The sequence below is a fragment of the Barbus barbus genome (assembly GCF_936440315.1).
Source record: "Barbus barbus genome assembly, chromosome: 28".
NCBI lineage: Eukaryota > Metazoa > Chordata > Actinopteri > Cypriniformes > Cyprinidae > Barbus > Barbus barbus.
In genome coordinates, this window is record NC_136756.1 from 6,204,527 (window position 1) to 6,228,650 (window position 24,124).

General features: G+C 38.5%; 1 protein-coding gene across 2 annotated transcripts in view; it reads left to right on the forward strand.

The window, feature by feature from the left end:
• Positions 1-24,124, forward strand: part of LOC306848238 (AP2-associated protein kinase 1-like) — a 56,643-nt gene that overhangs the window by 18,756 nt on the left and 13,763 nt on the right. The window contains exons 5-17 of one of the 2 annotated variants that reach the window (XM_079382659.1): positions 1,049-1,170; positions 1,259-1,340; positions 1,512-1,644; positions 4,948-5,051; positions 6,524-6,603; positions 6,683-6,840; positions 8,062-8,225; positions 10,774-10,967; positions 12,631-12,809; positions 12,933-13,019; positions 16,351-16,419; positions 18,055-18,210; positions 20,049-20,165. In XM_079382659.1, coding sequence (XP_079238785.1) covers positions 1,049-1,170; positions 1,259-1,340; positions 1,512-1,644; positions 4,948-5,051; positions 6,524-6,603; positions 6,683-6,840; positions 8,062-8,225; positions 10,774-10,967; positions 12,631-12,809; positions 12,933-13,019; positions 16,351-16,419; positions 18,055-18,210; positions 20,049-20,165 — 1,645 coding nt within the window. The remainder of the gene's footprint in view (positions 1-1,048; positions 1,171-1,258; positions 1,341-1,511; positions 1,645-4,947; positions 5,052-6,523; positions 6,604-6,682; positions 6,841-8,061; positions 8,226-10,773; positions 10,968-12,630; positions 12,810-12,932; positions 13,020-16,350; positions 16,420-18,054; positions 18,211-20,048; positions 20,166-24,124) is intronic. The other variant, XM_079382660.1, reaches the window with a different exon arrangement.

Sequence of the window (24,124 nt, forward strand, 5' to 3'; positions counted from 1 at the left end):
AACCTTCTTACATACAGCACCTTTAAGTCAGAATTGTGTGATATAAATTTGCAGTTCTGAGAAATAAAGTCAGAATTGCCAGATATATGCTTCCAGTTGCAAGAAAAAAGTCGGAATTGCTAGATTTAAACTCGTAATTCTGAGAAAGTCGCAATTCTGACTTTATTTCTCGATTTTATATCTTGCAATTGTGACTTTTTTCCTCAATTTTTAGTTTATATCTTGCAATTCTGACTATATAACACGCAGTTGTGACTTATAAAGTAAGAATTGTGAGATATAAACTCGTAATTGTAAGAAAATAGGCTTCTTTTCTTCAGAATTGGACCTTATAACTTCTTGTGAGAAGTCAGAATTGGAAGATATAAATTTGAAAGTGCGAAGAAGTCAGAATTGCGAGTTATAAAGTCAGACTTCATATCTCAGATATCAAACAAAACTCTGATATCTTGCAATTCTGTTTTTATAACTTGCAGTTGCATCTTCATATCAAACAATTCTGAGAAATACAATTAGAATTGTGAGATATAAACTCGCAATTGCAAGAAAAAAGTCAAAATTGTGAGATGAAAAATTAGCAATTACATTTTTATATTTTATTTTTTTATTCAGTGGCGGATACAGGCATCCATAGAAACCAGTGTTTGTCAAGCTTAAAAAAAATGTTGCCTTTGAGTCCAACCAGGGGCCTGTTTCATAAAACTAGTTTACCAAACAGGCTTATTTCAGTTAGTCTGACTTATTGTCAGTTTATTTGGTTCAAAATAAGTCAGAATAACTGAAATAAGCCTGTTTGGTAAACTTGTTTTATGAAACAGGCCCCTGGTGTGACATGTCTTAATGTCCAAAATTACAATACTTTGAAATGTATTGAGTGAACTATTCCTTTAACAAATGACTTTTTGCTTATGTTTGTACCCTTTTACAATTTTACCCATCTTGGAGCTCATTTGTGATGTTTAGAAAACCATTCCAGTTCAGTTTTACAAAAACTAGGGCATAACCTACTGTATTACAGATGTGTGTCCTCTCTTTGTGTCTCTTGCAGGTGGAGAACATCTTGCTGCATGACAGAGGATATTATGTGTTATGTGATTTTGGCAGTGCCATCAACTACTCCCAGAATCCACAAACAGAAGGTGTGGCGGCTGTAGAAGAAGAAATCAAGAAGTGAGCATTGTTTTTGTTTTTTTATATTATACACCACAGCGTTACATTTTCATATCAACTGAATCTAATACTCTTTGTGTGTTTTAAGGTACACTACTCTTTCATACCGGGCCCCAGAAATGGTGAATCTATACGGGGGCAAAGTTATCACTTCTAAAGCAGATATATGGGTGAGTCAGAGAGGTGAAGAGTGGTAGAGAATAAGTCAGTTAGAGACAATTACAGTGTATTTCAGTAGTTGCCAAAGCTTTTGTCTCTGTAGTTGATTGTTAGTGAATATGCAAATCATTTTGAAACATCACAAAGGAGGTTTGATGACTCTTGCTCATTTGTGTCCTCAGGCTTTGGGCTGCTTGTTGTACAAGTTGTGTTATTTCACATTGCCGTTTGGAGAGAGTCAGGTGGCCATCTGTGACGGCAGCTTCACCATCCCTGACAGCTCCCGCTACTCGCACGACATGCACTGTCTCATCCGTAAGTTCAGCTGATGATGGCTTTTCTGTCGTGCAGAATAAGGCATTCATATGTGCTTTGCAAGTACTAATAAACAGCCAATATGCTAGTAATATGCATGCAACTAGTTAATAGTGTTAATAGTTAATTATATAATAAATCACTAACTATATAATAACAGTTAAAGGTGCCATAGAATGCATTGACACAATATTTTAAATTGTTCTCTGATATCTACATCGAAGGTATGTGGCTTAGGTAAGGGCAAATATTCTCCAGAAACTGTTTTACTGTTCATTTACAACCCTAGAATTAAAAGGTCTGTTATTACCTTATTTGAAAAGGTCATGAATAATAATGTTGAGCTCTGGTCTGATTGGCTATTTCACATTTCAGTAGCTCACACAGCAAACAGATCTCTACTATCCGGCCTGAACGGTGGAGAGATTAGGCATCCAACCATATATGTTTGAGCCTGTATCTGGAGAAGACACAGATTTTGAGAGATTTTGCAAGAATGTTTAGCATCCGTGATATGAACATGATCGTTGCGAGACGCTGGTGGAGTGAACAAGGCTTGAGAGAGAGTTGTGAGTGAGGGTGCGGCCGCAGACGCAGCTCTGTGTTGCCAGATCCACCTGGTATAAGCGTTTTTGGACTTGTCTTTTCACTCTTTTTGACACTTTAGAAAGTTAATAAAGTAGGATGTTGCAGTTTAGGGTCAGCGGTATATTTTATCGTATCTGAATTGCAAAAGATTTGAAAATTTTGTTTTTTTTATTTATTTATTGTTTTTTGTTGTTTTAATAGCAATATCTGGCAACCCTGCATCAATGATTCGGCTGTGCAGGTCTGGCTGGCCTAGAACATGGGCTGGTATACGTTATGCAAATGTTGAGGTCGTAAACATTAGCAATCCCAACTATAACGTCACAGTCAGTGCATGTTGGGATTCGCCTCTTTTTCAGTGGTCTTTTGCACGCACAAGATTTACATAAGGAGGAAACAGTGGTGTTTGAGGTTCACGGTATGTAATTTCCATGTACAGAACTCTTATTATTCAACTATGCCAAGGTAAATACAGTTTTCCATTCTATGGCACCTTTAATAGTGTTAATAACAGTTAATAGTTAATAGTGTTCCCTAATCAAAAGTGTTACCGTATTTTCAAAATACAGTACATACAGCTCAATTGTAAATATTTTCCAAAAAATATTCTCTTCAAATGTGTAAATTTATTTTTAATAAAAGCATTATTAGGGACAAAACTGTTGGTGGAACAACTAAGGACAGTCATTATTTTTTAAAAAAATTTTTCACACATTTTGTTTCACTGTTTGTATAGATTACCATAGATTTAAATGTTTTGTGTGTGTGTGATATATATAATTGATTAATTAATCCTCTAGGAACAATAATAATAAAAAATAGATACTGATGCCAAACCTTTGAACAGTAGAGTGCATTGTGTACAAACCCGATTCCAAAAAAGTTGGGACACTGTACAAATTACGAATAAAAAGGAATGCAATAATTTACAAATCTCATAAACTTATATTTTATTCACAATAGAATATAGATGTTGAAAGTGAGACATTTTGAAATGTCATGGCAAATATTGGCTCATTTTGGATTTCATGAGAGCTACACATTCCAAAAAAGTTGGGACAGGTAGCAATAAGAGGCCGGAAAAGTTAAACGTACATATAAGGAACAGCTGGAGGACCAATTTGCAACTTATTAGGTCAATTGGCAACATGATTGGGTATAAAAAGAGCCTCTCAGAGTGGCAGTGTCTCTCAGAAGTCAAGATGGCAAGAGGATCACCAATTCCCCCAATGCTGCGGCGAAAAATAGTGGAGCTATATCAGAAAGGAGTTTCTCAAGAGAAAAATTGCAAAGAGTTTGAAGTTATCATCATATACAGTGCATAATATCATCCAAAGATTCAGAGAATCTGGAACAATCTCTGTGTGTAAGGGTCTAGGCCGGAAAACCATACTGGATGCCCGTGATCTTCGGGCCCTTAGACGGCACTGCATCACATACAGGAATGCTACTGTAATGGAAATCACAACATGGGCTCAGGAATACTTCCAGAAAACATTGTCGGTGAACACAATCCACCGTGCCATTCGCCGTTGCCGGCTAAAACTCTATAGGTCAAAAAAGAAGCCATATCTAAACATGATCCAGAAGCGCAGGAGTTTTCTCTGGGCCTAGGCTTATTTAAAATGGACTGTGGCAAAGTGGAAAACTGTTCTGTGGTCAGACGAATCCAAATTTGAAGTTCTTTTTGGAAAATTGGGACGCCATGTCATCCGGACTAAAGAGGACAAGGACAACCCAAGTTGTTATCAGCACTCAGTTCAGAAGCCTGCATCTCTGATGGTATGGGGTTGCATGAGTGCGTGTGGCATGGGCAGCTTACACATCTGGAAAGGCACCATCAATGCTGAAAGGTATATCCAAGTTCTAGAACAACATATGCTCCCATCCAGACGTTGTCTCTTTCAGGGAAGACCTTGCATTTTCCAACAAGACAATGCCAGACCACATACTGCATCAATTACAACATCATGGCTGAGTAGGAGGAGGATCCGGGTACTGAAATGGCCAGCCTGCAGTCCAGATCTTTCACCCATAGAAAACATTTGGCGCATCATAAAGAGGAAGATGCGACAAAGAAGACCTAAGACAGTTGAGCAACTAGAAGCCTGTATTAGACAAGAATGGGACAACATTCCTATTCCTAAACTTGAGCAACTTGTCTCCTCAGTCCCCAGACGTTTGCAGACTGTTATAAAAAGAAGAGGGGATGACACACAGTGGTAAACATGGCCTTGTCCCAACTTTTTTGAGATGTGTTGATGCCATGAAATTTAAAATAAACTTATTTTTCCCTTAAAATGATAGTTTCTCAGTTTAAACATTTGATATGTCACCTATGCTGTATTCTGAATAAAATATTGAAATTTGAAACTTCCACATCATTGCATTCTGTTTTTATTCACAATTTGTACAGTGTCCCAACTTTTTTGGAATCTGGTTTGTATATATATATATATATATATATATATATGTATGTATGTATGTATGTATGTATGTATAGAAAAAATATTGAACTCCAAATATTAAACCTATTGAATGGTAGTTTATTAAATTTATAGTGTATTATGACAATGGGCCATTGAATTATTAGAAAATAATGCACACCCGATCTAGTAATATATTTTAAAATAATAATTATTTTTTCAAGATTTAGCAAAACTGTTTTTCACTTGTACACTTATGTTTTGATTGGTTTAATTTTTCCCATCTCAGGTTACATGCTGGAGCCAGACCCTGACATTAGGCCAGATATCTACCAGGTGTCATATTTCGCCTTTAAACTGGCACGGAAAGAATGCCCAGTACAGAATATCCACGTAAGACCTGCTCATTCATACTGTAAAGATCTCTCTCGCTATTTCCTGTGCTATAACTACACAAGCTTCCATGTGCATTTGCCCGGATCTTCTCACTCGTTTTCCTGTCACACTCTACAGGGTTTTTGTTCTTTATTCCAGCACATGCTTCTTAAACCATGTTTAATTCATGCCTATCCCTTTCAGTAGATATCGTAAGCGCTTGCACGTAACAGCACAGGAAGTGGAGTGTCGCTCATGGCTGCCAGCTGGCACACATCCAGTAGCCCCTCCCACTCTGAGAGTATTGATAGCATAATGGAAGCATTGAGTCTCGATCAAAGACATATTAACATTGACACCCGTAAATGTCGTTTAGAGTTCAATACAGGAATGACCTCTGTAAAAACGTTCAATGTTTCTTTGACAGTTTTTCCTGACGTAGGGATGTTTGGCTCAGACTGCGTCTACAAATAAATATCATAGCTAATCACGGGCTTTCATTACACATTTGTGTTTGTGCCAACAACATGCATATCTTTTGTTGTTGAAGATGTCATCTTCACTTATGTTTACACATCCATGGAAAATTAAATTACACCCTTAAGAATGATGATTTCATAGGATGTGACACTCACAAAAATGTGGTCTGAATCCATCTCTATGCTTAACTCTATTTAATAACTTAATAAAATAAAATTAATTAACTTTTAAAAACAAACTTTGAAGTCCACCTGAAATAATAAAAAAAAAAGACAATCTACTTTCTTTGTTACTGGTCTTCATGCACAATAAATTGGTGTGTTATTTTAATAGTATTTATATACTGTTACAGTATTTATTAATGTTATGGATTCACTTTCATTAGTTTTCATTTTAGTTCAAGTTTTGTTAGGTGCTTTTGTCGTATTTATTAGTCTTTTTACTTTATTTTTAATTCTAGTAATTTTAAACATTTTATTTCCGTTAGTTGCCGACATAATATTTGTAATTTGTATTTGAATTTATAAGTTTGTATCAGATGTTTATATTTAATTGTATTCCAGCTTTATTTTAATTAACTAAACGATTTTTGTTTGTGTGTGTGTGTGTTGAATTTCCTGTTTCACTGGAATGAGTTGCACATGTTTCATGAACCAAATACAAAATGTAACAATATAATTGTAACGTTAAGTCCAAGTGAGATAAAGAGTTCACACACAGCTCAAATAAAACACGGTTTAGTAGTGAAAACAAAAGAAGGTAATCCAAATAACAAGGCAAGACTACGAAACAGTGAGCAAGCACAAACGACACTGGACAAGGAATTGAAGGCCTTAAATACTCTCTAGCAAATTAGATAATTAACTAAACAAGAGGCAAACAAATCGAGTAATTAAACGCACAGAGAAAGTAGGTCTAGAGGCAAAACAAGGAAGACAAAACCCAAACACAATGAAAACAGAACACCAGTATAACAATAAATAGTAATAATATTCCGCTTATTCCATTAGAATTCACCCATTCCAGCAAAACTCCCAGAGCCAATCAGAGCCAGTGAAGCTGTGGCCAAGAAGAGTCAAAACAAAGCCAGGTGAGACTGTCATTTATCTGTGTGGTCTCAGATGTTTGAAGTTGCTTTGTTTTCGACTTGAACTCTTCTTGTCATTCAGGCTCGCTGATCCAATCCCTGCGACTGAGACATCCATTGCACCACGGCAGCGTCCCAAGGCTGGCCAAGCTCAACCAATCGCAGGCATCCTGCCCATCCAACCAGCCCTCACCCCTCGCAAAAGAGCCAATGCACCTGCAGGACCCGGCCAGCCAATCAGTGAGTGTCCAAAATCAAACACTAAGTAGGCATCCTCATATGTGTGGCTCTTTCCCTGACGACCCTTCACACGTTGCATTGACCGGCATGGGTTTTTGGCAGACACACACCGCTCTAGTATTCCCACTGGTGTGTCATTTACAGAGAGCTTTTAAAACCTCACTAATGAGCCTGAGCTATTGAGCCCCTGACATGCTCAATCCTACCGAGCTGTCATTTCACTTCCTATTTCTGAAGTCAATGCTAATTAAAGCCCTTCATGTCTCATTGATAATGAATATCCCGGTGTATTGTTATCCTATTTTCTGGGTCAGGGTAGTAACACTATGTCTTAATTTAGGATGACAAGTTTGTAAGTGTCTGCTAAATGACTAAATGTAAATGTTTAATTTTCATCAAGTAATTAACCACTGAAAATGTAAATACTATATTTTTAATATATAGCAATGTGAAGCTGGATTTTGGACCTGTTTGATTTTTGTGGGTAGGGATTTCCAGCACGGTTATGAATGTTAACATGTAAACCCTAACCACAATTTCAAAAGGTTGGGGCCAGTAATTAAGAAATTAATACTTTTATTTATCAAGGATTTAACTTGACGTTAAATATATTTATAATGCTATAAAAAATGACATTTTAAACAAATACAGTTGTTTTTCTATTCAAAAGATCCTGAAAAACTAGATCAGTTTCTACAAAAATATTAAGCAGCACAAGTTTTCAACATTGATAATAAGAAATGTTTTTAAATAAGAAAAGATTTGCCATCACATGAATGAATTACATTTTAAAATATATTCAAATAAATAAATAAAAAAAGTAGTTTTAAATTGTAATACTATTTCATAGTCTTAGTTTTTGCTGTATTTTTGATTAAATAAATGTGGCTATGGTGCATATTCAAAATGTATATTCATGTATATTCAAAATATGTTGATCCTACAGTAAGGGGAAGTCATGGCCTAATGGTTAGAGCGTCGGACTCGTAACCCAAAGGTTGTGAGTTCGAGTCTCTGGTCCGGCAGGAATTGTAGGTTGGGGGAGTGAATGTACAACCTTTAATACCACGACTGAAGTGCCCTTGAGCAAGGCGTTGGATAATAGCATTGGACTAGTTTCACGACTCTTCCTTGTCTCTTCCTTGCAAGTATGCGAGTGGGGATTTTAGCGGCCTGTTTTTTAATGTTGTGTTTTTATTCTGTTTTTCTATTGGTTCACAGGTGTTAACATTGCTTCCCAGCCTGTTTCCCAATCACAGGTTCCTGTCGCTCAGCAACAAGCCACGCCCACTCCAGTGCAGGCCACTCCTCCCCAGACCACACCCCAACATGCACAACTTTTTGTGCAGCAGCAAAACACAGCCTTCTTTACTGCTCAACAACAGGTAACTGCTACATTAAACATTCTGGAAATACTTTTTTTTTAAATAGAATTTAGAGTCAACATGAAATAAGATTTTACTTTCAGTGCCCCTATTATGGATTTTTGAAAATGAGCTTTCATGCAGTGTGTAACACAGCTCTAAGTGAATGAAAACATCCTGCAAAGTTTTAAATCTAAAAGTACACTGTGTGTAAAGTTATTGTCTCTCAAAAGAAATAGTCGACTCTGAATCATTGAAACAAGTCGTTTTTAAAACGAATCCCAAGCTGTTTCATGTTGATGTCAATATGAAACATTAGCATATTGCCCGCCCACTTGATTTTCGCATTGGTCTGAATGAAAATGCAAATTCATTCTTTGCCAATAGGTGTGCTTTTGGAGCGTTAAAAATAGCTGTTTCCCCGGTAATGGCTGTACATGAAGCAGCACTGCTGCTTTAAATGAAATCGACCAGTCAGATCAATCACCGCAGATTAGCGTCACGCAAAGGAGGGGTCGTTGAGCAAATAAGGTAAAAATAAATGCATATTATACCTTGCATGCATGCCAACCTGCTGTTGGGGACTCCCAAAACCAAAATATGAACCTTTCATAACCCATAATAGGGGCACTTTAATACATGTCTGACTGTGAACGCTAGTCTTCCTTAATTCACTGCAAACTCAGATTTTAAATCTGATTCTGACATTGAACACTCACTTTTCATGATCCAATCAAATCCAGATAGATGAAAACTGCATTTTACTTGAATATGTCTCATTATTAAGTAAAATGGGTTGTGATTGATTTTTCATGTGGATTTAAAATAAATCATCTGGGAAGTGCTTTGTGGATTTATAAATGTAAATTTTCATTATTGTGATGTCAATTGTTGCACCTACCTCCTTTATTAACAGCAGCACTCAACGCAGACCTCCGTCTTACCTGCTCAAACGGTAGCATCATCCTCCACCCCTGTTTCTACACAGTCCAAACCTAAGAACAGGGCACCCCCTCCACCCATACACCACCCTCAAACCAACCGCCTCACAACATTATCAGCACCCACACAGACAAAAACCAAAGCAACAGCCCCAGCCCTGCCTACAGAGTCTTCACACAGTAATAGTATAGAAGGTGATATCACTGCGACCGTGTTTGCCCAACCTAAAACCAAAGCTATGGCACCTCCACCCCCCACATCATACACCTCCACCCTTCCTCCACCTAAAACCACCTCAGCACCATCCGCTGACTCTGAAGTGGACCCAGAGCAGAGGGTAACCCTCCCAAACATCTGTGTCTGCTCTGTTAGAGTGATTTTCCTTGCTTCCTAAAGCCTTGATCCTCCTCTTGGTGGCTTGTCTTGCATGTTAAAGGGATCGTTTACTCACAAATGAAAATTAAATGATGACTATCCATTTCTAAGAATTAACACTGTTATGAAATCAGTAGGTGTTGACAGTTACTGTCATCTACAACACAGTTAAATGTCATGTACAACACAAGTGGAGGTGTTCTATCTAATAGCTATATTGAATTTTACGGGGGTGAAAACGAGGCTGTGGATATATATAGATAAAAAGGATCAGTAATTTTCAATATGCACAACTTGAAAACTTTTTAATGGAGGTTTTGTCTACTGAAAGTGTTTTTGGAAGATGTTTGAACAATTGGCATGTTGGTAAACAACAGTATTAATTTCTCGTTTTCATTCCTGTTAAAAATTAAATATGCTGCTACCCTGGTCATGACACATCTTTAACAACCTCATGTTGGTCCAAAGCCATATCATCTGTGTTGAGCTTCCATAAAATACAAAAGGATAAGTTGAGCTGAATGTTCACACTGCCAATAAAGTAAAAGTATATTTCAGTTTCAGAAGTCATATGATAGCTTTGTGTGATAAACATGCAAATTTTTAAAATGACATTCTCTGCCCAAGTTTAATTTTATGTCCATGTATTTAAATATATGGCATTAGTGTATGGTGTTTCACATCCTTTCAGCACAATGCTGTTTGTGCAAATGTGCAAAGTGGATTTGAGGGCAATGACAGAGGATGTGATTTTCAATGAATAATGACTTGCATTTCGGTCTGTTCTTCACCGAAGTCCTATGGCTTTATGGTGTTTTTGTCATTTTTGTAGCTCAGCAGGAGGTCTATAATCACTTCCATTGTATGGAGACAAGAACCCAGCAAAATATGTGAAAAGAAGATGTTACGGATTTGGAGTGACATGAGGGCGAATAAATTAAAGTTTCTAACAGATAAGAGTTTTCTATTAAAATGAATAGAAATGACTTGATTCATCTGAAAGCAGACATTTCACCTTTCCAACCTTTTTAGATATTTTCTCATTTCACAGATCAGCTTTTCTCAACAAGTCACTGAGATATCAGATTTGTCTTTTTTGTACATCTGAAGCTGTCTTTCTTCACCTTTAAAAAGCCCACCATCTTTTCTACAGAATGTCTCATTTGGTATATTAGAAATTAAATTCTCTAATAAATATCCTTCAGTTTTCACAGTCTTTAATGCTGTCTCTATACCTTTCTTTCTGTAAAAGTCTGTCAGCGGAAGTCGTGGGGTGCATAAAGTCGGCTCCTTGACTCCACCCTCTTCTCCCAAGACCGCCCCAAAAGGAGGCCACAGACGAATTGTGAGCGATGTCACACACAGCACCATATTTGGAGTTCCTGTGAGCAAGTCCACTCAACTGCTTCAAGCTGCTGCTGCAGAGGCCAGCCTCAACAAGTCCAAGTAAAACAAGGAAATACATAATCGATCATTTGTAGTTTAGTTTTAACCATTGTCGAGCATTGAGTTAAGATGAAAATAAAAATTGTGTTGGCACTATATCTAGCTAACTGTGTAGCAAAGTGGCAACATTAGGACTACTTAAAGTGTCACATCATGCAAAACTATTTTTTTCTTGGTCTTGCTATATGTAGAAATTGGATATGTTCAGAATCACATTCTGCTAAATGCAGTGTGCTCGATTTAAACCTTCATTTCCAGTATGACGAATTAATTGAAGCCATGGTTTTTAACATCTGGATCTTCTGTGCTGAATAGGTCTCAGGTGGTCTAGCTGGCATGCCAGCCTGGCACTCAGTTGGTTTTCCTGAAAAGTGCCCAAAAACCCTTCTAAGACCAGCCAACATCCCAGACTCGCCAAACTGGCAGTCAACTAAAACTAGAAAACCATCTAAGGCTGTTTTAAACTGTTTATTTGTTCATTCGTTCAGCAGGGCTTCTATATTATTTTTGGTTTTCTAAAGGTTTAGACACACCAAGCCAACATCAAATAACTTAATGTCGACAAACACCAGCTGTGTTGTCGCCTGTGTCAAAAATTTGCACATTTGAACACATTGCAAAGACTAGCCAACAGCCAGAAAGCATATACGATTTGCACCTGCATAAGAGAAAATACTGTAACTCTCCAGACCAGCAGGTGGCAGTAGTTTATATTCTGTCTTCAAAATGGGAAACGGAAATTAGGACTGGGTGGGTGCTTGCTTACCATTTTGAATATGAATCTTGGATCAGTTGGTCTTCACTTTCTACATCCCAAATAGCCATGTCTTCATGAAAATATTCATGCATTGGAATGGTGAGCTAAATTGAAGGTGTAAAATTAGAATGTTTGCACATTGTTTGCTTGCTTCCATCACTTTCGTTTTTTCTTCTTATGCACTGGTTCACTAAGCTGAACAGCCAGTCAGAGTGATCTCTCTTACTGACCGCCCATTGGCCATTCAGCATGCTCAATCAGCCAAAAAGCCTCCGATCGTGGTCCAACTAGTGCCAACTAGTACCAGTGGGGAAGTCGTGGCCTAATGGTTAGAGAGTCGGACTCGTAATCCAAAGGTTGCGGGTTCGAGTCTCGGTCCGGCAGGGATTGTAGGTGGGGGGAGTGAATGTCCAGCGCTCTCTCCACCCTCAATACCACGACTGAGGTGCCCTTGAGCAAGGCACCGAACCCCCAGCTGCTCCCCGGGCGCCGCAGCATAAATGGCTGCCCACTGCTCCGGGTGTGTGTTCACGGTGTGTGTGTGTTCACTGCTGTGTGTGTGTGTGTTCACTGCTGTGTGTGTGCACGTTGGATGGGTTAAATGCAGAGCACGAATTCCGAGTATGGGTCACCATACTTGGCAGTATGTCACTTCACAATGTTTTGGCACACTGGGAAAACGGGTCTGAAAGACACTCAATGATGGCCCGACTTTGGCCAACAGCCAACTGTCAGCTTAGTGTGTCACAGCCTTGGAGTTTTATGCAAAAATCGTATTGAAAATGCAAATAGTTTATATTTCAAAGATGATAACTCGACACCACTAGCAAGCAACGTGCTGAGGTCATGTGAGAACACTAAAGTGGAACTTTTTGAAGCATTGCTATGTTCCTCTCTCTGCTGTAGGTCAGCTAGCACCACTCCCTCTGGTTCTCCATGTTCATCACAGCAGAGTGTTTATCAGTCAGGCGAGGGTTCGGGACCCTCGGCTGGAGCCCCAGCAACCTGGAACCCCTTTGGCGATGACAATTTCTCTAAACTCACAGCGGAAGAGCTGCTCAACAAGGATTTTGCCAAACTGGATGGTAAAACCAATGTTTATATATGAAATTAAGCTTTCCAAGTTATTTTTAGCATTTCTTTTAGTTGTCCAAACAACCCTCTACAGAGAGACTACAGATATACTGTGTATGTGTGTATATTTGCAGCTAAGACAGCCGAGAGATCCAGCCCTGAAAATCTGATTTCTGGGTTGCAGTCTGTGTCTTCAAATAAAGGCTTTCTCCAGGGAGGAGGTACAGTCTATTTATCTCTCTATCTGTCTCTTTCTATGTCTCTCCCAATGCTTGCTGGGAGTCTGGTAATGCTTAAGACACAACCGCAATGCAAAATTAGCTTTTTTTCCACTTTCAAAGCAGTGAATGTTGTAAACTCGTACTGAACCTGGAACAGTTTCAACCACTACATGCTGGTGGATTTTCAGAAAGGGGGATAGTCCTTCACTTTTTACTGCAAACTCTGGAATGGAATGCCAGTTTTTCCACATTCCATATAATTCCCAATGGATCACGTCCCACCCTGCGTTTTTATCTTGAATATCCTGTTTCACCCAGAAACATACCAGAAGTAAAATGGGTTGTGAATGTTGATTCCTGACTTTCAAACAGTCTGGCTTTTTCAGTGACTTTAAAAAGCAGTTAATGCATTTGACCTCCTCGAGCCTTCCAGAAATAAAGTAACTTGTGCATCTCACCTGCTGGCAGCCTTACAATAAGCCTTTCCTCTCCCTATTTATAGAGATAAAGACAGATAGGGCACTCTACTTCCACCTGCTTTCTTGGAAACATTGTGGATAAACACTGGTGTCAGTAATCAGATGCAATTAAAGGGTAAACTTTTATCTGTTTTGGCTGTTATTGGCTGACTGTTATTGGAAGACTGTTATTGGCCGACCGAGACCTTTTATAGTTTCTCTTCACATTAATTTGTAATTTTCAGTATTGCTCAAAACTAAGGTTAGGGATTTAGACCAACTTTGGTGAGTAACTCATCCTTTAGCACCAGTTATGCTACTGGCATTAATGATACATGAAAGGTTGAGAAGCGCTGTGCTATTTCAAAATCAAAATCTCCTAGACTTGTATGGAAGGAGGAACCTGAGTCATATTAAGAGACCAGAACATCATAATGCAGGAGTGTCCTGCTCCTGGAGAGCCCCCTTTCTGCAGAAGTTAGCAGAAATTCTTAAAATTCATAAATTCAGTCTTTGACTCAAAAGAGTTGCAAGAGTCAGAATTCGGCTCAAAATTGAATGAAAATGTACTGTGTATGCCCGGCCTAAACGAGATGCATGCATGGTGATTCTGAGCAGAAAACAGAGAGAGTGGATTAGCGCTTGGAGGTCTTACGTAAACACAGTCTGGTAATCCTCTCTGAATCTGATGACACACCACATCATGCTGGGTAAATTTAAGGCTCAGGTAAACCTTTTGAGAGCCGTGGGATGCATGTGTACTCTAGCTCCATGGTGATCTATGACACGCACACTTTTCCTGACAGAACTAGTTGCCATATCTAGGGACCAATTGAGACCAGAACACTTTAGCAACCATCCAGGAAACTAGAAACTGCATAACAATATGATAAAAACTATTCCGAATACCCGAGAAACTGCGTAGCTATGCCCTGGCAACCTTTCACTACAATCTAGTCGCGTCTGTTTATTCAGAATCAGTTGAACTTTAAGACTTGAAGAACTTTCTTGACTTCATTCATGTTTAAAGGTTGATGGTTCACTCTCTGCCCTAGTGAAAGGGAGAAAGCGAGCGTTCTGCTGTTCTGTGACCTGAGTACCCCTTCCTCTCCCCATACCCTCATCCCAAAGTCCTCCTTTCTATCCCAAAGACTGTGAGTAAAACTCCAGCACCGTAACAAGTCCGATTCGTAACCGATCCGCATGCATCTGATTTAAATTGACGTTTGCCAGTTTAACTAATAGCCTGTCTGGTAGTCGAGTACTTTCTCCTCCTCCAGCTTAAGTTATAACCCTGAGCCTGTGAAATAAAGATTGCCTGTCTAACACAACTAAAAGGTTTCTTTCAAACTGTAGTGTGCTATACACCTGTGGTCCTCAGAATTCAAGTGCAAGTGTTCTGTTGTTACTGCATGCTCTAGAAAATGTGGTAGATCATTTGGCAATACCAGACATACAAAATGCTCATACTATGCAATATATTCAGTACATACTGAAGAGTGCAAGAATACGCCATTCTGAAAAACTTCCATGTTTCCTTTTGTCTTTTATCCTTCTGACTTGTTTGTTTTAAAGGATTTATTTCTTTTGGGTTGTTCAGTTAAAGTAGTTTGTGCTCTTATATTCCTGCAGGATTCAGAATGGTGAATGCTTATACTAACTCTCTAAACAAATATCCTTTTTCCTTATGAGCAACACTTTACTTAACTCCTCTCTCCTCTCCTCTCCTCTCCTCTCCTCTCCTCTCCTCTCCTCTCCTCTCCTCTCCTCTCCTCTCCTCTCCTCTCCTCTCCTCTCCTCTCCTCTCCTCTCCTCTCCTCTCCTTTCGTCTCCTCTCCTCTCCTTTCCTCTCCTCTCCTTTTGTCTCCTCCTCTCCTTTCGTCTCCTCTCCTCTCCTTTCGTCTCCTCTCCTCTCCTTTCGTCTCCTCTCCTCTTCTCTCCTTTCGTCTCCTCTATTCTCCTTTCGTCTCCTTTTGTCTCCTCTCCTCTTCTCTCCTTTCGTCTCCTCTCGTCTCCTTTCCTCTCCTTTCGTCTCCTCTCCTCTCCTCTCGTCTCCTCTCCTCTCCTTTCGTCTCCTCTCCTCTCCTTTCGTCTCCTCTCCTCTCCTTTCGTCTCCTCTCCTCTCCTCTCCTTTCGTCTCCTCTCCTCTCCTTTCGTCTCCTCTCCTCTCCTCTCCTTTCGTCTCCTCTCCTCTCCTTTCGTCTCCTCTCCTTTCGTCTCCTCTCCTCTCCTTTCCTTTCCTCTCCTCTCCTCTCCTCTCCTCTCCTCTCCTCTCCTCTTCACCTCTCTTTACTGACTCCTCTCCTATTTTTTCCTCCTCACTCCTTCTCGCCTCTCTTTCCTTCTCACTGTCTCCTCTTCTCTCATGAAGTAGAGAAGTTGATTGAGGGTTTGAAGTCTCCAGAGCCCTCTGCCTCCCTGATTCTCCCTGACCTTCCCTTGAATGACCCCTTCAGCCCTGCAGACTGTAGTCATGGTAACCAGCGGCTTGTCTTTTTATTAATGTTTTTTGGCTATAACCAACCGATACATAGCGTTATTGGCCTTCATTGGCCTCCGTTGGTCTTTTAATGTTGATTGTTTTCTCAGTTCAGCTCAGAGTAACACCTGGAACTCCTGGATGTCCCTAATCATCCCTTTTAATGCCTACTCCTTCTTGTCCGTTCTGTACTTACAACCTCACCGCGGTCTCATCTCTCCACCTGTATAGTTGCTGTAAACTTTGTCTTCATCTGTATATATTTAAGAGATCTGGTTTAGAGAGTGCTACTTCATGCATGGTGTGAATTGATGTCACCATGGCCATCTCTCTCACCTGTACCTTTGCTACACAAAGCATCATATTTGCCCATTTTCTCTTTATATTTCTGCAGCTGGGATGGATTCTCTGATCCCTGGTCTGGATCCTCTACAGACTGATCCTGGGTCAGCTCCACTACCAGGTCAGCAGTTCTGTAAATGTGATTCTATTCTTAATACAGCGGCTCACTGAAGCACTGAATCTGCTGACATTAGGCTGGGAAAATCTGCAAGGTGTTCTGAATAACATTACTGCCAGTTATGAACCTCCGTAGCAGCACAATAAGGAGGTAGCATGGCTGATAGAATGAAACAAGTTTCCTGTAAATGGTTATGGTTTTAAAAGTATTGCACTTTAGTGCAGGCCACTACTGAAGCAGAAAGCGTTGTCGTGTGGTGCTTGATAGATCACAAGTTTGTGATCACTGAATAAGCATGTTATCATTTCATTGAGATTGCTTTGGCACATTTCCTGCTCTAGATTTACTACATTTTCTATGTGCCAGGAAATACAGCAAGTCCTTTATTCACTATAGTGTTCTTAAAAAAGAGACTCAATAACAGCAGAAGTCTGTCCACTGATGAAAACAAGCTGATGGGTTCTGCACAACAAGCACATGACCTCACCTAGCAGTGATATAACTTGTCATTGCTTGTTGATGAGAACATGTGGAGGGGTTTGGTTGAATGATGAGTACTTAATTATGTTGGCAGCAAAAAGACTGAACCAATGGCACATTGTTGGTCACACTAGAGTGATGACCTACATAATATTTCTTTAAAAGCCACAAAGTGCTGTGTCACCTTTCCTGAAATTGATGCATGCAATTCAAGTTGGAGTGTGTTATTTTGTCTGTTTATATTGTCAGTAGAGCCACCTGGTGCCCAAACAGCTAACTACATCCCAGTGTGTATCACTTAACTTCATTGATGGTTATTTTGAGTGTCTCTTATTGTGGGCCAGTTGGCTGTACTTAGTTATTTGTTTCATTTGCATGCATAATTCGATATTTTCACTGATATCGTCGTGGCCCCCAAAAAACTATTTTGAAACTTGGTAGCATTTATTTAGTAGCAATTATTTTTGACTGGAATATACAGCAGTCTTACATTTTCTTTTTACTGAATAATGGGGAATTTGGTAAAAGTTGGATGAATAAATAAATGTGATATGGACTAGTGTCTGTGAATATGAAACCACACAATGACTGCTATTCAGATATGAATCTGAATCGGAAAAAACTAAACAAAAAATCATATTGAATTTGTAAAGTTTACTAATGCAATTGATTAGACATCCTTTTTGATTATTAAAATGTATTTAAACTTTAAAACAGAATCCATAAAATGGAAAACACCGAATTCGGGGTAATAAAACATAATTTGGGAAAAAATAAAATAATATTTGGTAAATGCATTGCTCTAAACATGCCAACATTTTAGGAGTGTGTGCAGTGTCTTTTTACTAAACTGTTGCTCCACTATGACAGAAAAATGAAGACTACAGCAGATATTTGTGTTTGTTTTGGCAAAATCATGCTTTTGTAGAGTATTGTGGACCTTTTTCACTTCTACGGCAGAGCTTGTCTTTTAGTTCTCACTGCCACTTTCTCCTCATCCTTTCTCTCTTCATGTTTCCTTTGTACTCTATTTTATCTGTTGCATCTGAACTTTGTGGATGTCTTTTTGTTCAGCACTCTCTCTGTTCTCAATATTCTATTTCTCTTGTAATTCATCTTTCTGTTCTCTATTCTTCACGCTTGCCCTGTGTCCTCCAGAATCCTTGGTTGGACAGGATTCTCTTTTGGATGGGCCGCTTCTCTCCCACCCCTCCACTGGGGGTCTAATACTGGCCTCATCCCCCTCATCTCTCCCTACACCATCTATGGACCAGTTTACTACTACTGCTTTGAGTAGTGGGCAGTTCCACCAGGGTAAGAAACATATGCACACTCACCTCATTGCATGTTGTATATGTAACAAGTTATAGGTTGGAGTTTTGTTTTTGTATATTTGGCTTATCCAATTGTCTGGGCATAACACTAATAGCTATGCAAGGTTGATTTTACACATTTGTGTAATTTACTCCAGCTCGAAACAGTAGAGCATGGCGCTAAAAACATCAATGTCACAGGTTTAATTTCCAGGGAACTATTATAATGTAAACATTGAATGCAATGCTGGTTGCGTTAGATACAAGTCTCTGCCAAAAGCATAGAGCTTCTATAAACCGTCTTCTTCCAAGGTTAGTTCAACTTCTGTAATGACTGAGCAACAGAAAATGTTAAGTAGATTTTTTCTTAATGATATTTACAGCTTTTTGTCTGTACTCCTGAACACATCCAGTTTAATGGAACAGATGTTTTGCCACAGTAACACAAGAATGCATGTTAAGTACACTACCATTCGGAAGTTTAAGCTTAGTAAGGTTTCTTTATTTCTTAAGAATTTAGTTTTCCTTCCCAGCAATGAACATTGAATTGATAAAAGTAACAGTAAAGGCATTTATATGGTTTTTCCACAAAAATATCAAGGAGCACAACTGTTTAATCTTCTGTTACATCATGAAGACTGAAATAATGATGGTGAAAATTCAACATTTAAAAAAATATATTCGTATAGAAATCAGTCCTTTTAAATTGTAATATTTTACAGTATTACTGTTCTTACCGCATTTTTGATGAAATAAATGCCTTGATGAAAAAAATAGACTTTCAAAACTATACTGGAGTGTAACATATACCCTGAACTCTCGTTTGATTAACCCAAACCTTGCTTATTTGAGGTATGCTGGTTCCAAAAACACATTCGGGAGTAAGTTCAGTCAAGATATTAGCTAAGAACGCTTGGAAGAAAAAGCGCACCATACTACTTCTTCCTTCTTCTGTTCAAAGGTCATTTGCATACTTAGTGCATATCACCACTTTATTGGTGGTTGTGCAGTCATTTTTCTTTTTCTTTTCTTTTTTCGTTTAATCTTTAATCCTTGAGAATAAGAATTATATTTTTTGTTTGATGCTAGTTATATAATAAGTCATATTAGATATTTATTTTTACTATAGAAATACATTATAGAAAATGCAGATCCATGTGTTAGATGACAATAAAATGTAATAAATATATATATAATACAATAAATATTGCCATAATTGTCATAATAGTGTTTTATAATTTATACACACAGATAACCATTATGTATGCCAATAAAAATATAAAAACCCATAATAGAATAATAATATTACCTTATGTATTACTTATATTAGTGCTTTATAATTAACATATCTATCTTTCTGTCTGTCTATCTACCTTCCATACCTGGGCATATCACATAACCTGCTCTCTGGAATACCCTGACCAGCAACAGCAAACATAGAAATTGGAGCATTTGATGTTTTAATGTGCAGAAAGTGTAGCATGATTTTCAACCAATGAGATTTCATAATGGGTTTCAAAACACAGCAGCAGAAATAGAGACCAATTTTAATCAAGAAAAGGTTTTAGATTTTGAGCAAATAAATGAAATTAGCCAACATGCTGAGTTAAAGGGTGAAAATGGTTTGTGCTCTGTGCTCAGAATAGGCCTTGAAATGAAGCACTCCATATTTCTGAAAGTCTCTTAATGCTCATCTAGGACGTTACTTGCATTACCCACCTGCTCTTGCTTATCTATGCTCGTCACTCTCTTTTCCCCCTCTCTCAAACTTTCCTCCTAATCTCTTCCTATTTTGTTTTCCCTCTGCCGGTCTGCTGTGGCACTAACCTCTTCCTGCAGCCCCTGATCCGGCTCACCAGGCTCTCTCAGGCTTCCAGTCCTCTGAGACTGGGGACCAAAGCGCCGATAACCAGTTTGACCCAATTCCAGTGCTTATCTCCAAAAGCTCCAGCCAAGGTAAGGGAGTTCAGATAACAGCAAAAGTTTCTGGAAGAGAGCACATGCATCTAATTCACCCCGAAGTGTAGAAGTATGGTTGCAAACTTATCAAACAGAAAGTGGTTTTGTACTGTTAGACGTTATTAAACCGTTAAGACGTTATTGGAGTAGAGAAACAGCATAGGAAACACTGTCTTCACAAAAAACATGTGTGGATCATATTTCACCCCAAAATCAAAAAACAAAAAAAAGGCAATTATGTTTTGCATTGTGACTTTTTTTATTTTGGCAAATTCTCAGTACCATAATGTCTTTTTATTGTTGTAATTAGTTTTTTTATTTTGGTCTAGTGATCTTTTTGCCCATTATTGTCAGTGGTTATTCTCATTAAAAAATACTGCTAAAATAATTTGAACAGGAATTAATATATTTTTTATTTATATATTTATTGTATGTACAGTTTGGGATCACTAAGAGGTTTTTTTTTTTTTTTTTTATATATAAATTAGTACTTTTAATCAGCAAAGATACATTCAATTGATAAAAATTAGCAGTAAAATAAAAAAATACATAAAAAAACTATATATATATATATACAGTCCCCTCCATAAGTATTGAGACAGTAAAGACAAAATTGCTCTGTTGGCTGTGGAGTCAAGACATTTGCAAATATGATTAAAAGATAAATATGAGACAAAACTACAGAATGTCACATTTTATTATTAGCCGTTTCAACACATACATGTTTTACCAAATAAAAAGAACAGCACTTTTAGAGTTCATCCCACTCATTGATGTGAGCATAAGTATTGGGACAGTTGAACATAAGGCAGATATAAAAGATTAAAAGCTATTATTTAGTTGCAGATCCCTTGCACACAATCACAGCAGTGAGTCTGTGACCCATAGACATCACCAGACTCTTGGTCTCATCCTCTGAAATACTTTTCCCAGCCTTTAATGCAGCCAATTCCAATTATTGCTTGTTTTGGGGAGTTTCTGCCTTTACTCTCCTCTCCAGCTGGAGAAATTCATGTTCAATCAGATTTAAATCTGGAGATTGACTTGGGCAATCTAACACTTTCCATTTCTTTGCTCTTATAAACTCCTTGACTGAACTGGCAGGGTGTTTTGGGTCATTGTTCTGATGCAATATAAAGCACTTCCCAATGAATCTGGTGGCATTTTCTTGAATTATTGGTAGGAAAGATGGTTTTGTACCCTTCCAAATTCATTCGGCTACTGTCATCATAGATTAAGTCATCAGTAAAGTTGAGAGGGCCTGTTCCAGAGACAGCCATGCATCCCCATGCCATGACACCACCTCCACCATGCTTCACAGATGAGGCTGTATGCTTGGGATCATTGCAGTTCCCTTTTTCTCTCCACATTTTTGCTTTCCCGTCACTTAGATAAAGGTTCATCTTTGTCTCATCATCGGTCCATAAACACAGTTCCAAAACTCTTCTGACTCACCTTTGTGCTTTTTTGCAAACTCTAATCTTGTCTTTCTATTTTTGGTGCTGGTCAGAGGTTTGCATCTTGCTGTGTAGCATCTGTAATTCTGTGTCAAAGTCTCCTGAGGACAGTAGATTGTCAGAGCATCACCCCAGCTTTCTGGAAGTTGTTGGCGAGTTTACAGACACGTCTTTTAGAGTTCATTTTCACAGCTTTTATGATTTGTCTGTTATCAACTACTGTTGTTTTCTCAGCCGATCAGGTCGTTGTTGGTTGTTGGTGGTTTCCAAACTCTTGATTTCTCCGTGCCCTTTGTTTTTGCTAGAGCTCTAATTGACTTCCTCTTTTCTTTTAGCATCCAAATTGCTTGCTTTTCTCTCAAAGTCAGCTCCCTCATCTTCATCCTGGTTTGTGTGTCATCATCAAATGCAAGATTCAGAATACAGAAGTAATGGATATAACTGATACGACACATTCCCTGCTTTTAATATCTGATGAATTAATGCAACAGGACACAGCTGATCACTTAGAAAGACCTGAGAGGCAACTGTCCCAATACTTATGCTCACATCAGATAGAGGGATGAACTCTAAAAGTGCTGACCTTCTTAGCTGGTAAAACATCTATGTGTTGAATCACCCAATAATAAAATGTCAAGTCAAGTCTGCTTTATTGTCAATTCTTCCACATATACGGCACATACATACAGAGAATTGAAATTGCGTTACTCTCAGACCCTTGGTCCATGCAGTTAACATTTAAGACACTGACAGTAGACGTTCAAATACAGATAAATACAGTTTTAAACATATGTACATACAACTATACATATATACAAATAAGAATATTGTAGAACAAAGTAAGAGATCAAGCATAAGGCACATGGCAGATAGAGTGCAAACCAGTTAAATAAAACAAAACTGTGCAGATATGTGTATATGTATAGAGTGTATATATATATATGTGTGTGTGTGTGTAAGAGGAGCTTATCAGTCTGAGGACATTGTAGAAAAATAAAAAGTCGTAGTATCAGTGTTGCATGGGGGTAAAAGAGGGGAGGGGGGGCAAGGACGGGAGGGAGTTCAGCTTCCTGACAGCCTGATGTATGAAGCTGTCCTTCAGTCTGCTGGTCCTCGCCTGGAGACTCCGCAGTCTCCTCCCTGATGGCAGCAGACTGAAGAAGCTGTGTGTCAGGTGGGTGGGATCGCCTGCAATGCGGAGGGCTTTGCGGGTGAGACGGGTGCTGTAGATGTCCTGGAGGGAGGGGAGAGAGACACCAACGATCTTCTCAGCTGCTCTCACTATGCGCTGAAGTGACTTGCGGCAGGATGCGTTGCAAGCGCCATACCACACAGTGATGCAGCTAGTTAGGATGCTCTCGATGGTGCCTCTGTAGAAGGTCCACATGATGGGGGCCGGGGCTCTGGCTCTTCTAAGTTTGTGGAAGAAGTAGAGACGCTGCTGTGCTTTCTTGGTGCTAAATGTATTGACTCCACAGCCAACAGAGCAATTTTGTCTTTACTGTTCCAATACTTTTGGAGGGCACTGTATGTATATATAGTATATGTATGTATATATATATGTGTATATGTAAAATGTTAAATGTTTCAGATGTGATGCTGTTCTGTTTAGCTTTCTATTCCTCAAAAATCCTGAAAAAAATAAAAAATAGAAATAAGAAGAATTTCAAAAACATAAAAAAATCTTACTGCCCCCAAACATTTGACAGTAGTGTAATGAGTTTTAGGGAAACTGTCAAAAAAAAAAAAAAAAAAAACTAAAATTGGCTTGAATTTACGGAAGTTCTAAGCGGCCATGCATTATTATAATTTTTCTGTCTTGTTTACTTGTGATCTCGACATAACGAAAGTTGTTTTGTCGTTATCACGACTTAATTTTCTCTGTGTATTCGGCATGAGAAAATGCTATAGAAGCAGCATCATGGATGATCGTATTCGCTTTTACTTTGATCAGGGACTCACTCAAACTGAAATAGCTCTGTGTCTGTCAGTGATTGACGACTTACACATAAGTGTTCGACACTTGAGAAGGAGGCTGTCGGGTCTGCAACTTTATCGTCGAAGACAATATAGCGACCCTGATTTTCTCACGATAGCTACAATTACGTCGTGAGAAAACGGTTTTTACGTTGAGATCAACAACTTTTGTTATGTCGTGATCACGAGAAAACAAGACAGAAAAATTATAATAATGCATGGCCGCTTAGAACTTCCGTATGAATTACTTACATTTCTTCATGCAAAATATTATAGCTTATATCTTTTGATTTTGGGTTGAAATACGACTTGGCTTTTTCATCCATAAAATATTCAAGTAAGTGGAAGTCATGCACAACAAAAATAATATATTAAATTAAAATGTGAACTATAACCTATGAACTATGAGTAGCTTTACAGAGAACATAATTCCCCCTTAAGACTTTTGTTTTTCTTTCTTGCCATGCTCTTTAAAATATTCCGCTATTCCCACACATAATCCTTACTTTGATGCTGCTCTGT